This window comes from Acinonyx jubatus, chromosome C2, assembly GCF_027475565.1.
Source record: "Acinonyx jubatus isolate Ajub_Pintada_27869175 chromosome C2, VMU_Ajub_asm_v1.0, whole genome shotgun sequence".
Taxonomy (NCBI): Eukaryota; Metazoa; Chordata; class Mammalia; order Carnivora; family Felidae; genus Acinonyx; species Acinonyx jubatus.
Window position 1 is genome coordinate 124965308 of NC_069384.1, and position 14598 is coordinate 124979905.

Sequence of the window (14598 nt, forward strand, 5' to 3'; positions counted from 1 at the left end):
ACGATGATCTTAGCTTCCAGTGAGAAGTACAACTCCATTAAAGGAAATGGGACATGAGAAGAGTTTTAGGAAATTAGTGAAGAAGGGAAGATTGCTGGAAAAATATTCTTTCAACTAAAGTTGGTTATAATCACTCAGGATATCCAAAAATAAGAAAGGATTACTAGTTTGATTTTTTAAAGATGGTTTTACCATTCCTGATATGATTACCCCTGTTAAAAAAGTTCTGTAAGACCCAGGGACCTCACTCACCCTTCCTGGAACTGTGCTTGGGCAGATTCCTCTGCAACAAGAGTCTCATACTCCTCAGCTGCAAACCTGTCCCAGTCAGAGGGCTCAGGCCCCTCATTCTCAACATCCTGATTGCAAAGAGGAAAGGAAACAAAAATAATCAAAGACAAAGAATTGGAGATTGGTTTTCTTCAGTGAACATTTGTGATGACCTGCCTGAAAATATTTCATTTTAACATGTTAAGAGAGGTGCTAAAGTAACACTTAAAGTGATTTGTATGCCTCCAATCATAAAATTATAGTGAACTCCTCAGCAGTGAATTCTTTAGGTCTAGATTCTTTAGCCTTATAATCAGAGACCTTTGTCTGGGCTCTTCTCCCTGGCACTTTGCACACCAGCTATCTGGAGTGACTTGTGGTTTACATATGCCCACCTGAAACAGACCATCACTTCCTCCCCTCCCTGGCATATTTTTATTGCTTCTGTAAAAGCCAGCTCAGATACCATGTCATCTGTGCTATTTTCCTAGAAAGAGCCCTTCTCCCCCAAATAATTTCCTTTGCTATACTGTACATGCTCGATTGCTACTTTTTGCTCTTCTTTTTATCTCTATATGACCATATGTCTCTTCAACACAGTCACTGGAATTTACTGAGCACTTTTTGACTAAAAATGTTCTCTGCAGATCAGAATAAATCTTGATATACTGCCATCTCTTACAAATTTTATAAAGGGGGAAAAGGCTATATACATTTTCTTTTCCTTCTCCAATCTGGGCAGTATCTTGGATTATATATTCCAGGTAAAATGCTTCTCCATGATTAAAATGAGTTATTAGCACTGCCCTCAGATGTAAGGTTAGTCATGCCCAGAAGAATGTAAATACCTAAATACTGACCATACAATATGATTATGATACTTAACTCATTTTAAGAACCCCTACTCCATCCTTTTGACATCTTTGAAACTTACATCTTAGATTTATAATTGGCAATTTTTTTTAATGTTTGTTTATTTTTGAGAGATAGCACGAGTGGGGGAGGGACAGGGAGAGAGGGGGACACAGAATTCGAAGCAGGTTCCAGGCTCTGAGCTGTCAGCACAGAGCCTGACGTGGGGCTCAAACTCACGAACCACAAGATATGACCTGAGCTGAAGGTGGACACTTAACCAACTGAGCCACCCAGGTGCCCGGGAAAAAAATTTTTTTTTAAAGCTAGTGATAATGTGCCTTGATATGCCCCAAGATCAGGCGTAGAATATTTGTTTTTAGAAGGTGATCTTTGGGGGTGTCTGGGTGGCTCAGTCAGTTGAGTATCCAATTCTTGATTTCAGCTCAGATCATGATCCCAGGGTCATGGGATTGACCTTTGCATTGGCTCCGCACTGAGTGTGGAGCCTGCTTGAAATTCTGTCTCCCTCTGCCCCCCTCCCCTGCTTGTGCTCTCTAAAATTAAAAAAATAAATAAAAATAAAAAATAACGTATGTGGTGCCTGGGTGGCTCAGTTGGTTAAATGTCTAAATGTTGGTGTTGGCTCAGGTCATGATCACACAGTTTTGTGGGTTCAAGCCCTGCATCAGCTCTGCACTGACAGCGTGGGGCCTGCTTGGGATTCTCTGTCTTACTCTCTGCCCCTACCCCACTTGTGACTGTCTCTGTCTCTCTCAAAAACAAATAAATAAACTTAAAAAATAATAAGGTGATCTTTGTATTCTTACTACTATTTAGGTCAACATGTAGAAGAAAAAGACTGAAAGTTTCTGGTAGTTTCTGGTATTCCTGTAGGACTCAAACAGTCCTTTTCTACTAACAGAATTAAAAAAAAAATTTTTTTTAAAGTTTTGAGGGAGAGAGAACACAAGCAAGGAAGGGGGCAGGGGTGGGGGAGAGAGAATCCCAAGTGGGCTCTGCACTGTCAGTGCAAATGTGGGGCTCCACACAGGGCTTGAACTCAAGGACCATGAGATCATGACCTGGGTCAAAACCAAGAGCTGGATGCTTAACCAACTCGACTGAGCCATTAGGCACCCCCACATAATTTTTACTTTTTAAACAAGAGAAGGGGAAGTTGTGATATTATTATTATTATTATTATTATTATTATTATTATTATTATTTTGACATAGACCATATGTTCAGGGCTTTTTGAGGTCCACAGGTTTTTGTGTACGCATAAGGGTGCTCATCTCTATTCAGGTGTAGAATGACTTCAAACTGATAGTCATGCACAATAGTCATTAACACTTGAAAAAGTGTTTTGTTATCGGAGGGCTGTCTATTATGGAGAACGTCTAGTTTTCATTAGGGAGAGCTATTTACAATGTAATCCTGGAAATGAATGGTACAGTTAACCCCAATATACTTTCTAATACAGATGGTTCTATTGATACATTTTTTTAAAAAGTTAGGACAAATTTTTTTCAAAACTTTTTTGTAACTAGTGTCTAATATATAAGTACACAGACCACAAAATTCACTCAGTGATAGGCAGATGCAGGTTACCTAAACTTGAAGATTAGCTATGGAGAGACATGTGCTCTAGGTTCTTTCTTCTCTCTTTTCAGTAGGAGAGAAAATGTTTTAAATGTTACCTCTTTAAATACAAGATTCTCACAGGGAAAGACCGTTTTTATCTGTAGCACACAACCCCTGATACTGCAGCCTTCAAAGCGAAGTTAAAACCAGTACCTTCTGGACCGCAAAAGGATCTCTCTGTTCATGGTCCAAGTATTTCTCCAGATTAAAGAAAGTATCATAAAAAATGTGTGCCATTCTGCATCTCTTCAGATCTCGTAGTGTTATTTTGCCTATGTAAAAACAAATCCAGTAAATTTCAAGAACTTTTTGGCAAGTGAAAAAAACTTTTACTGAAGTTTAAGAGTATATGAATATGCCAATTTTATTATATAAAATCCCATTTTTTTAGGTAAAATGGACATAAAATTTACCATTTTAAAGTGTGCAATTCAGCAGCTTTTAGTACATTCACAGTGTTGTACAACCATTACCACTACCGAGTTCCATAACATTTCCTCACTCCAAAAGGAAACTCTGTACTCATCAAGCAGACCTTCCCCATCTCCTCACCCAGCCTAGGGCGATCACTAATCTGCCTTCTGTTTCTATGGGGAAATTTCTTAAACTTGATTTGCCATTAGTTGTTGGTTCTAAACTAATGGTAAAGGAGAAACTTAAATATTTCTGTATTTGGGAAGCCAGTATGGAAGACTCTGGAAGTTAAGTAATTTGGGACAATCCAGGATTAAAGGCCCCCTCTGTTACATAGGTGAGTAGTGCAGATGGTCTTTTACTCAATCTTACCATCACTGGCTGGCTTCACCAGGTCAAGCATCTGGCACAGCAAATCATGGAATGGCAAGGGCTCAATGCCCATGGCTTCCATCCGTTCACATTGCTCCTCATAGAAGTACTCCAGCTCATACATGGAGAGTACACCATCTCCATCCATATCCATGCAGCGGAACCAATACTCAATGCTAGAAGATAAGGACACTCGTTAGCAATGGCCTGGTAAGGTCCTTTATTCACCCAGATTTATTACTGCCCATGTTTCTTTTAAAATAAGTTAATATGTGTATATTTTCTTTTAAAATAAGTTAATATGTGTATACTTGAGACTTAGAGGAACACAGTTTTATAAAATTTGTTAGAAAAACTGGCCAGACCCCTTCTTCCCTTTATTTCCCTTCCCCAGAATCAACCACTTTCAATACCTGATTATTTTGGTTTTTATATTTTCAGATAAGATGCCTATATTGCTCCTTCCTTACATTTCTGTTTTAAGAACTGTGTATTAATTTCATACAATGAAAAATGAGGTTTTAGCTCTTCTACCTCTCTTTCTACTTTACCTACATGCCCTTCTGAACCTCGTAATATAAATTACTCAACTTCTTTTATCTCTTATTTGCTTAGATTTCTGTGTACATGTTACTATTCAGTGCCCATATATGCCAGTTTTCTACATCCATAATCATTCTCATCAGGGTTCTATGAACTGGATTTTCTTGATGAAGTCTTTCTTGCTTCCTTCTGACCTACTTTAACTGCACTGGTTGCTCTCTAGACTGGATTCATGGTTTCATCCCAGAGATTCCTTTCACCTTTCTCTTATTTCTTGTATCTCACACTTTCCTCATTCTTGGTTGACTTCCTTGTTTAGTGTAACATATTCTTCGGCAGCTTCCTAAAAAAAGGGAGTGAGGCACATACATTTTCTGAGATCTTAGATAGTTGAAAATACTGTTTATCTACCTCCTAACTTGGTTGATATTTTGGTTACAGAATTATACCTTGGTGGTGCTTTTCCTTCAGAAGTTTAAAGGCAATGATTCACTACACTATCTTCTATCTATCCACTATTGTTGAGAAGTCTAAAGCCATGCTGATGTCTGATCCTTTGACTATAATAACTTTTTTTTTTTTTTCCTTTGAAGACTATAGAGGTTTCTCTGGGTCCTTGGTATTTTGAAATCTCATGATGAAGTATCCTGGTCTGGGTCTAATTCATCTACTTTCTTGGGCTTTCTGAGAGCTTACACAATTTGGAAGCTAGTATTCTTTAGTTCTCGGAAATTTTCTTAAATTATTTTATTTCTTCCCTGCCTCTTTTCACCCTTATCCATTCTTTTTTTCTGGAACTCTTGTTATTCACATCTGCATGGTCAAATATGGTAGCCACTTATCCACATGTTCCTTGTCCAATCTGAGATATCTTTAAGTGTAAATACACAACAGATTTTGAAGACTTAATATGAACAAAAAGTAAAACATCAATATTCTTATATTGATGAGATGTTGCAATAACATTTTAGATATAGTGGATTAAATAAGATTTAATTACAATTAATTTTATGTTTTTCTACATCTTTACTGTGGCTAAATTTCCTTTATAGTTTTTTAAAACATTTTTAGTAAAAACTGTATTTAAGGGGTACAATGAGATAATATATACATTGTGAAATAATTACTACAGTAAAATTATTTCACATATCATCTCGTCACTTAGTTATATTTGGGGGGGAGGGGGATGAGAAGACCTGAAATCTACTCTTAGCAAATTTCTAATATTTAATACAGTATTATTAACCATACTCACCATGTTGTATGTTTCATTCTAACTGCAACTTTGTACCCTTTGACTAGTACTTCCCCATTTCCTTCTTCCCTCAACTCCTGCTAACTAAAATTCTACTCTATGACTCTTTGTGTTCGACAGTTTTTAGATTTCACATGTAAGTGAGATCATGTGGTATTTGTGTCTCTGTGCATGCCTTATTTCACTTAGCATGGTGTACTCTGAGATCATCCATGTTGTCGCAAATGACAGAATTTCCTTCTTTTTAAAGGGTGAATAATATTCCAGTGTGTGTGTGTGTGTGTGTGTGTGTGTGTGTGTGTATCCCACACTTTCTTTATCCATTTATCCACTGAGGGACATTTAGGGTGATTTCATATCTTGGCTACTGTGAATAATGCTGCAATGAACATAGGAGTGCAGGTACTTCTTCATGATATTTATTTCAGAGTTCTGATTCAAGATGGTAATGTAAGAAGATCCTGAACTTTCTCCCACAGACACCAAATCTACAGCTATATATGGAACAAGTTCTTCTGAAAAGACTCCTTAGAACTGAGTAACTCCTACACACTGTGCAGACAAGAAAACCCCACATCTAAGTGGGTAGGACAGGCTGACACACAATCTCACTATAATCCCCACCTCTGTCATGGTGACCTACAATCAAGAGGAAACTTAAAACCTGGAACTTCTTCCGAGGAGTGAACGGTTTGAATCTCATACCGGGCACCGTAACTCTTAAGACCTGAAACTAAAAGATGACTCCCTAAAACATCTAGCTTTGGAAATCTCTATAGAGCTTGTGTCCATGAGACCCAAAAGGGTACAGTTAAGTGAGAAATGGCTCGTAAGGGGCTTATGTGCTTGGACTCACCCATGCTAGCGACCAGTGCAGAAGCAGCCAATAGACACCCAGACTTTGTGAAAGACACTCATTTCCTTATCTTAAAGCCTTGGCCTAAGGGCAGGCATCTAACTTAAAACACACATCTAGGGGCCTGCTGGGGTACTCTCTGGGGACAGAGGCTAGAGCATACCATGTTCACTCTTCTCCTCTGCTGCACTACACAGTGCCACTATCTCCTGGAGGGGAGCTTTTACATGCATCTGGTGCCCTGTTTTTATGTCTGGAGCCCTGCCTGGTATTTGCAGCTGCCACCCAGGGATGCTCACCGATAGCCTGGCTCTGGTGGCCAGGGGGGCTTGTGTTCCTGGGCCCCATGAGACTGTAACAATAGGAGACCTAGTTCTTAGCAGGCTACTATATCCGGGGTACTGCACAGACAAGAGGTTGAAACATACTTCCTGGCTTTCTGTGAAAGAGGGCTATTTGCTTGTGTTGGAGTTTCAGCCCAAAATGTAGGTTTCAGGTTTAGCACACATCTAGGAGCTTATGGAGTTGCTTTCAGGGTATGGAGGCAAGTGGATGCCATCTTTGTGGTCTCCCTTTGTCTCATTCCAGCTGCTGGTATCTTTTAGAAAGGAGCTTATGCACTTGTATGGTACCCCAATTTTGGAGACTGATGCCCAGGGGATACTTAAGATTGCCTAGCTCTGGTGGCCAGTGAGGCTTATGTTTGTGGTCCCACAGGACTGTATATATGTGCATACTTTTAAAAGATGACAACCAGCCTCCATCTAGGTGCTGAAATCTTCCCCTCTGGGATAATGACAGGTCTTGGCACAACCTCGACTATTAGGAGCCATTAAAAATAAAAGAGGATGCTTGGACAATTAAAAGGTTTAAGATACAAGGGCTAGGACAGGGTTGAACAATAAAGTTTACCTACTACACAAGGCTACTATTCAAGACTTGGAGAGGTGGTTATTTTATCTAATACACAGAAATCAACACAGTCAAGCAGAATGATGAAACAAAAAAATATGTTCTGAATTAAAAAATGAGAAAACGTCAGAAAAAATTCCTTAATAAAACTAAGTTAAGTGATCTACCTGATAAAGAGTTCAAAATAATGGTCACAAAGATGCTCACTGAACTTGGGAGATGAATGGATGAAGACAGAACTCAGAGATGAAAAATATAAGAATGTACTAAACAGAAGTCATAGAGCTGAAGAATATAATAACTGAACTGAAAAATACATCAGAAGAGTTTGAAACCAGACTAGATAAAGCAGAAGAAAGGATCAGTAAACTTGAATACAGGGCAGTGGAACTCAATCAGAGCAGCAAAAAGAAAAAAGAATGAAAAATGTGAAAAAAATAGAAGATTAGGGAATACTTCCAAACTCCTTTTACAAGGCCAGCAGTACCTTGATAACAGAACAAGGACACTATGAGAAAATTACAGGCCAATATTACTGATGAATACAGATACAAAAATCCTCAACAAAATACAGTAAAACCTTGGACTGCGAGTACCTTGTTCTGTGAGTGTTCTGTAAGACAAGCAAAATTTCTAATAAATTTTAACTTGATAAACGAGCAATGTCTTGAAATATGAGTAGTACGTGATGCCGAATGTCACATGATCACAACTGAGCCAATGGTTCTTTCCTCCCTCCCTCTCTCTCTCCTTTCCTCCCTCTCTTGGTGGGATTGTATCCTGTTTTTGGATGCTCGGTCTCAGGTTGTGGTGTTTGGCAGGAATCAGTGATTTTTCAGAATGTTGGAAGGTGCCCACAATTGGTACTAGTGTATTTTTTGTCACTACAAAGCACCTATGGACAGTCCTTTGCTTTTCCATGCAAGACTAAGCTTAGGAATGCTTTACTTCATTCCAGGTCAGGCTGCCTACAGATATAGACCCTTTCCTTTGCTGCCTTATTGCCAGTTACATTAAATATAGTATATGACAAGAATTTATTAATACTGTACTCTAGTCAGCATCCATGTGAGCATATACAATGGCTCCCATGCAGAAAAAGGTTCCACTGAGCCAAGATAGCAGTGATTCTGTTAGCGATAGTGAAATTCATCCTATACAATAAGCCTCCTTTCTCTTGTCTTCCTCACACCAGCCATGAAGGTTTTCAAAGGTAAGTGCCAGTTAACTTATTTTTCTTTACATTTATTATTTTGTATCAGATTATAGTATTGTAATCATTTTTATATGAGTATCTTTGGGTTGTGGAATAAATAACCTGAATTTCAATTATTTCTGTTTTCAATTTTTTTATTAAAATTAAAATTTTTTTTTTTAATTTTGAGAGAGAAACAGAGCACAAAGCGGGGGTGGCAGAGAGAGAGAGAGAGAGAGAGAGAGAGAGAGACAGAATCAGAAGCAGGCCCCAGGCTGAGCTGTCAGCACAGAGCCCAACATGGGGCTCGAACCCACAAGCTGTGAGATCATGACCTGAGCTGAAGTTGGATGCCTAACTGACTGGGCCACCCAGGCGCCCCAAGTTTCCATTATTTCTTATGGGGAAATTTGCTTTGATCTATAAGTGCCTTGGATTACAAGCACGTTTCCAGAATGAATTATGCTCGTAAACCAAGGTTTTACTTATATTAGCAACTGAAATTCAACAGTACATTAAAAGGATCATAAACCATGATAAAGTGGGTATTCTGGGGTTGCAAGGATGGCTCGACATCTGCAAATCAATCAATGAGATGAAATTAATGAAATGAAGGATAAAAATTACATGGTCATGTCAGTAGATGTAGAAAAAGCATTTGATAAAATTCAACATCCATGTCTGATAAAAGCTCTTAACAAAGTGGGGACAGAGGGAATATATCTCCACATAATAGGTCATGTATGAGAAGCCCATAGCTAACATCATATTCAGTGGTAGAAAGCTGAAGGCTTTTCCTGCAAGATCTAGAACAAGACAAAAATACCCACTCTCACCATTTTTATTCAACATAGTACTGGAAGACCTAGACAGAGCAATTAAACAAGAAAAATAAATAAAAGGGAAGGATTTCCCTTTTTTCCCCAAACTGGACAAGGAAGAGGTAAAACTGTTAACTCTGCAGATGACCTATACAGAAAACCCTGAAGACTCCACCAAAAAAAGTATAGAATAAACTCTATATAACTGCAGGATGCAAAAATCAATACAAAGTAGCAGAAGAAGAAATTAACAATCCTGTTTACAGCTGCATCCAAAAGAATACAATACCTGGGAATTCATTTAACCAAGGAAGTGAAAACAAAGTAGCAGAAGAAGAAATTAACAATCCTGTTTACAGCTGCATCCAAAAGAATACAATACCTGGGAATTCATTTAACCAAGGAAGTGAAAGACTTGTACACCGAAAACTATTAAGACACTGATAAAACTGAAGACCTGCATAAATGCAAAGACAGTTCATGTTCATGGATTGGAAGAATATTGTTAATATTACTCAAGGCATTCTATAGATTCAGTGCAATCCCTATAGAAATTCCAATGGCATTTTTTTTTTTAACAGAAAGTGAACAAACAATCCTAAAATTTGTATGGAATGACAGAAGACCATGAATACCCAAAGCAGTATTGAGCAACAAGATGCTCAAGAAAAAAGCTGGAGATTTCACACTACTTGATTTCAAAATCTACTACAAAGCTATAGTAATGAAAACAGTATGTTATTTGCATAATAACAGACACATAGGTCAATGTAACAGAATAGAGAGCCCAGAAATAAACCCACATATATATGGTCAATTGACGTATGACAAAGGAGCCAAGGATATAAAATGCAGAAAGGAGGGGCGCCTGGGTGGCTCAGTGGTTAAGCGTCTCACTCTTGGTTTTGGCTCAGGTTGTGATCTCATAGTTTTGTGGGTTCAAGCCTTGCATCAGGCTCTGAGCTGACAGCATGCAGCCTGCTTGTGGTTCTCTCTCTGCACCTCCCTCGCTCATATTTTTTCTCTCTCAAAATAAATAAACTTAAAAAAAAATAAAATGGAGAAAGGATGGTCATTTCAACAAATGGTGTTGGAAAAAGCTGCCACATGCAAAAGAATGAAATTGGACCACTATCATATACAATACACAAAAATCAACTCAAAATTTATTAAAAACATAACAGAAGTATAAAACTTCCAGAAGAAAATATAAGCAGCAAACTCTATCATATCAGTGTTGGCAATAACTTTTTGGCTATAATACCAAAAGCAAAGGAAATTATCAACAAAATAAAAAGGCAATCCTGAATGGAAGAAAATATTTGCAAAGTATGTATCTGGTAAGGGGTGTATATCCAAATATATATAGAGAAGTCATACAACTCAATAGCAAAAACCAAACCAAACCAAACCAAACAAACAAAAAAACTGATTAAAAAATGGGCAGAGGGTCTAAATAAACATTTTTCCAAAGACACCCAGATGGCTAGTAGGTACATGAGGAGATGCTCTACATGACTATCAGGGAAATGCAATTCAAAAATATAATGAAGTATTACCTCACACCTGTTAGCACGACTATTATCAAAAACACTAGAAATAACAAGTGTTGGTGAGGAGAATGTGGAGAAAAGGGAACCTATGTATACCATGGTGAGAAAGTAAATTAATGCAGCTACTATGGAACACAATATTGAGGTTCCTCAAAAAATTATAAACAGAATTTCCATATGATACAGCAATTTTACCTTTGGTTATTTATCTGAAGAAAACGAAAACATTAACTTGAAAAGATATATCTACCCTCCATTTTCAACCCCATGCAGCTAAGATATGGAAACAACCTATGTGTCCATTGATGGATAAAGAAGGAAAATGCAGTATATATACACAATGAAATATTATTCAGCCATAAAAAGAAATTATTTGATTAAAAAAATGGGTGGAAGACCTGAATAGACTTTTTAAAAAAAATGTTTATTTGTTTTGAGAGAGTGAGCACAAGCAGGTGAGGGGCAGAGAGAGGGAGAGAATCACAAGCAGGCTCTGCAGAGCCTGACACAGGGCTCAATCCCACAAACCATGAGATCATGATCTGAGCCAAAATCAAGAGTCTGATGCTTAACTGACTGAGCCATCCGGGCGCCCCATGAATAGACATTTTTCTAAAGAAGACATATAGATGGCCAACAGATACCTGAAAATGTGCTCTGTATCACTAATCATCAGGGAAATGCAAACTAAAAACACAATGAGATATCACCTCACACCTGTGAGAACGGCTAAACTAAAACACAAGAAAAAACGAGTGTTGGCGAGGATGTGGAGAAAAAGGAACCCTTATGCACTGTTGGTGGGACTGCAAACTAGTGCAGTCACTGTGGAAAACAGTATGGAGGTTCCTCAAAGAATTAAAAATAGAATTACCATATGAGCCAATAATTTCACTACTGGTATTTACCTAAAACAACACTAATTCAAAAAGATATATGTATCCCATGTATACTTCAGTGTTATTTACAACACCCAAGACATGGAAGAAACTCACGTGTCCCCTTACAGATGAATAGATGAAGAAGTGGTTTATACATACAATGAAATATTACTCAGCTATAAAAAAGAATGAAATCTTGTCATTTGTAAACAGCATGGATGGAGTAGAGAGTATAATGTTAAATAAGTTGGTCAGAGAAAGACAAATTTGTATGTTTTCACTCACATGTGAAATTTAAGAAACAAAGCAAGCAAGCAGAGAGAAAGAGTCAAACAAAAATCCCAGATTCATAAATAAAGAGAACAAACTGGTGGTTGCCAGAGGGGAAGTGGGTCTGGCAGGATAGGTGAAATAAATTAAGGGAATTAAGAGTACACTTATCTTGATGAGCACTGAGAAATGTATAGAATTGTGAAATAGTTATATTGTATACCTGAAACAAATATAACACCATATGTTAATATAAAAAAAAAAAACAAGGAATGAAATTCTACCGTTTATGACCACATGGATGGACCTTGAAGACATTGTGCTGGGTGAAATAAGTCAAACACAAATACTCTTATGATCTCACTTATATTTGAAAACTAAGAAAAAATAAAAAAAAAAACTGAGGTCACATATACAATGAAAAGATTGGTGGTTACCAGTGTGGAGGGTGGGATGGGCAAACAGAGTGAAGGTGGTGAAAAGGTACAAATTTACATTTATAAGGTAAGTCCTGAGGATGTAATGTACAGCATGGTGACTTTATTGCATATTTGAAGGTTGCTAAGAGATCTTAAAAGTTTTTATCACAAGAAAAAAAATTTTGTATCTGTATATAGTGGTGAATGTTAAATGGACTCACGTTAGTGATCATTTTGCAATATATATGAATATCAAATCATTATGTTGTACATCTAAAACTATCATGTCAATTATACCTCAATATAAAAATAATTTTTTAAGAAAAGAAGTTGGAATTGTAGTGAAGTAATCTGAGGTCAGTCTTTGCAGCCTGTACTTTTAAGAGCCTCAAGTTAGAAAAAAATTTGTTTTACTTATTTACTGTGGTTAAAAGCGCCATTACATTTGCTTACAAATCAGTCATAATTTGAGAAAAGATAGATTTTTTTGAACCTCAGAAATTGTCCCATTTGCTACCAGCATATTTTCCATTTTGGCACAGTAATGGTAAATGAAAAGATAGATAGATACTGATTTCATCATCTTTGGATACATATACAGAAGTGAGATTACTGGATCATATGGTTTAGTTCTATTTTTAATTTTCTTAAGAACCTCCATACTGTTTATTATAATGGGTGTACCAATTTATATTCCCATCAACAGTCTACCATGGTTCCCTCTTCTCCACATTCTTGCCAATTCTTAATGATGTTGAGCATCTTTTCATTTATCTGTTGGCCATTTATAGGTCTTTTGGGAAATGTCTATTCAGAGCCTTTGCCCATTTTTACTTTTATATATCTCTTCCTCCCCGCCTCCCCCAGTTTTTAAATTCTAGCTAGTTAACATACAGTGAAATATTAGTTTCAGGCATAGAACTTGTGATTCATCACTTACTTACAACACCTAGTGCTCATCATAAGTGCTTTCCTTGATACCCATTACCTATTTAACTCATCTACCCCCCCACACATCACCTCTCCTTCAGTAACCATCAGTTTTCTATCGTTAAGAGTCTGTTTATTGTTTTGTCTCTTTTTTTCCCTGTTCACTTATTTTGTTTCTTAAATTCAATATGAGTGAAATCATATGCTATGTGTCTTTCTCTGACCTATTTTGCTCAGCATAATACTCTCTAGCTCCATCCACATTGTTGTAAATGGTAAGATTTCATTCTTTTTGATAGCTAAGTAATATTCCATTGTATATACATACTACATCCATTTTATCCATCAGTCGATGGACATTTGGGCTCTCTCCATAATTTGGCTATTGTTGGTAATACTCTTCTAAACATTGTTGTGTATATACTCCTTTGAATTAGTATTTCTGTATCCTTTGGGTAAATACCTAGTAGTGCACAAAAATTGTTGTTTAGGGTAGTTCTATTTTTAACTTTTTGAGAAACCTCCACACTATTTTCCAGAGTGGCTGCCTCAGTTTGCATTCCCACCAACAGTGTAAGAGGGTTCCCCTTTCTCCACATCCTCAACTACACCTGTTGTTTCTGGTATTGGTAATTTTAGCCATTCTGACTGGCATGAAGTGGTATATATCACTGTAGGTCTGATTTGTATTTCTCTGATGATGAGTGATGAGTGATGTTGAGCATCTTTTCATGTGTCTGTTAGCCAACTGTTTGGTCTTTGGAAAAATGTCTATTCCTGTCTTTTGCCCATTTTTAAACTGGATTACTTTTTCAGTATTGAGTTTTAGAAGTTCTTTATATATTTTGGATATTCACCCATTATCAGATAAGTCATTTTTAAATATCTTCTCCCATTCTGTGTGTTGCTTTTTAGTTTTGTTGATTCTTTCCTTCACTGTGCAGCTTTTTATTTTGATGTAGTCTCAAAAGTTTATATTTGCTTTTCTTTCCCTTTGCCTTAGGAGACCTATCTAGAAAAATATTGCTATGGCTGATGTCAGTGAAATTACTGCCTGTGCTCTCTTCTAGGATTTTTATGGTTTCAGGTTTCACATTTGGGTCTTTAATCCATTTGAGTTTACTTCTTATGGTGAAAGAAAGTGGTCTCAGTGTGGTGCCTGGATGGCTCAGTCGGTTAAGCGTCCAACTTTGACTCAGGTCATGATCCCACAGTTCGTGGGTTCAAGCCCCGCGTCAGGCTCTGTGCTGACAGCTCCAAGCCTGCAGCCTGCTACAGATTCTGTGTCTCCATCTCTCTGCCCCTACCCCCGCTTATGCTCTCTCTTCTCCTTCAAAAATAAACATTAAAAAAAATTTTTTTTAAAAAGAAAGTGGTCCCAGCTTCTTTCTTTTGCATGTTGCTGTCC

At 37.3% G+C, this 14598-nt stretch overlaps 1 protein-coding gene across 6 annotated transcripts in view; it reads right to left on the bottom strand.

Annotated features, from left to right (window-relative positions):
* Window positions 1-14598, bottom strand: part of PPP2R3A (protein phosphatase 2 regulatory subunit B''alpha) — a 209419-nt gene that overhangs the window by 25499 nt on the left and 169322 nt on the right. For 5 of the 6 annotated variants that reach the window (XM_027061792.2, XM_027061790.2, XM_053221418.1 and 2 more), the window contains 3 exons: window positions 3556-3731; window positions 2923-3041; window positions 253-359 (listed from right to left, as the gene is read on the bottom strand). In XM_027061792.2, coding sequence (XP_026917593.1) covers window positions 253-359; window positions 2923-3041; window positions 3556-3731 — 402 coding nt within the window. Of the gene's footprint in view, window positions 1-248; window positions 360-2922; window positions 3042-3555; window positions 3732-14598 lie in introns of those variants that run through there. The other variant, XM_053221419.1, reaches the window with a different exon arrangement.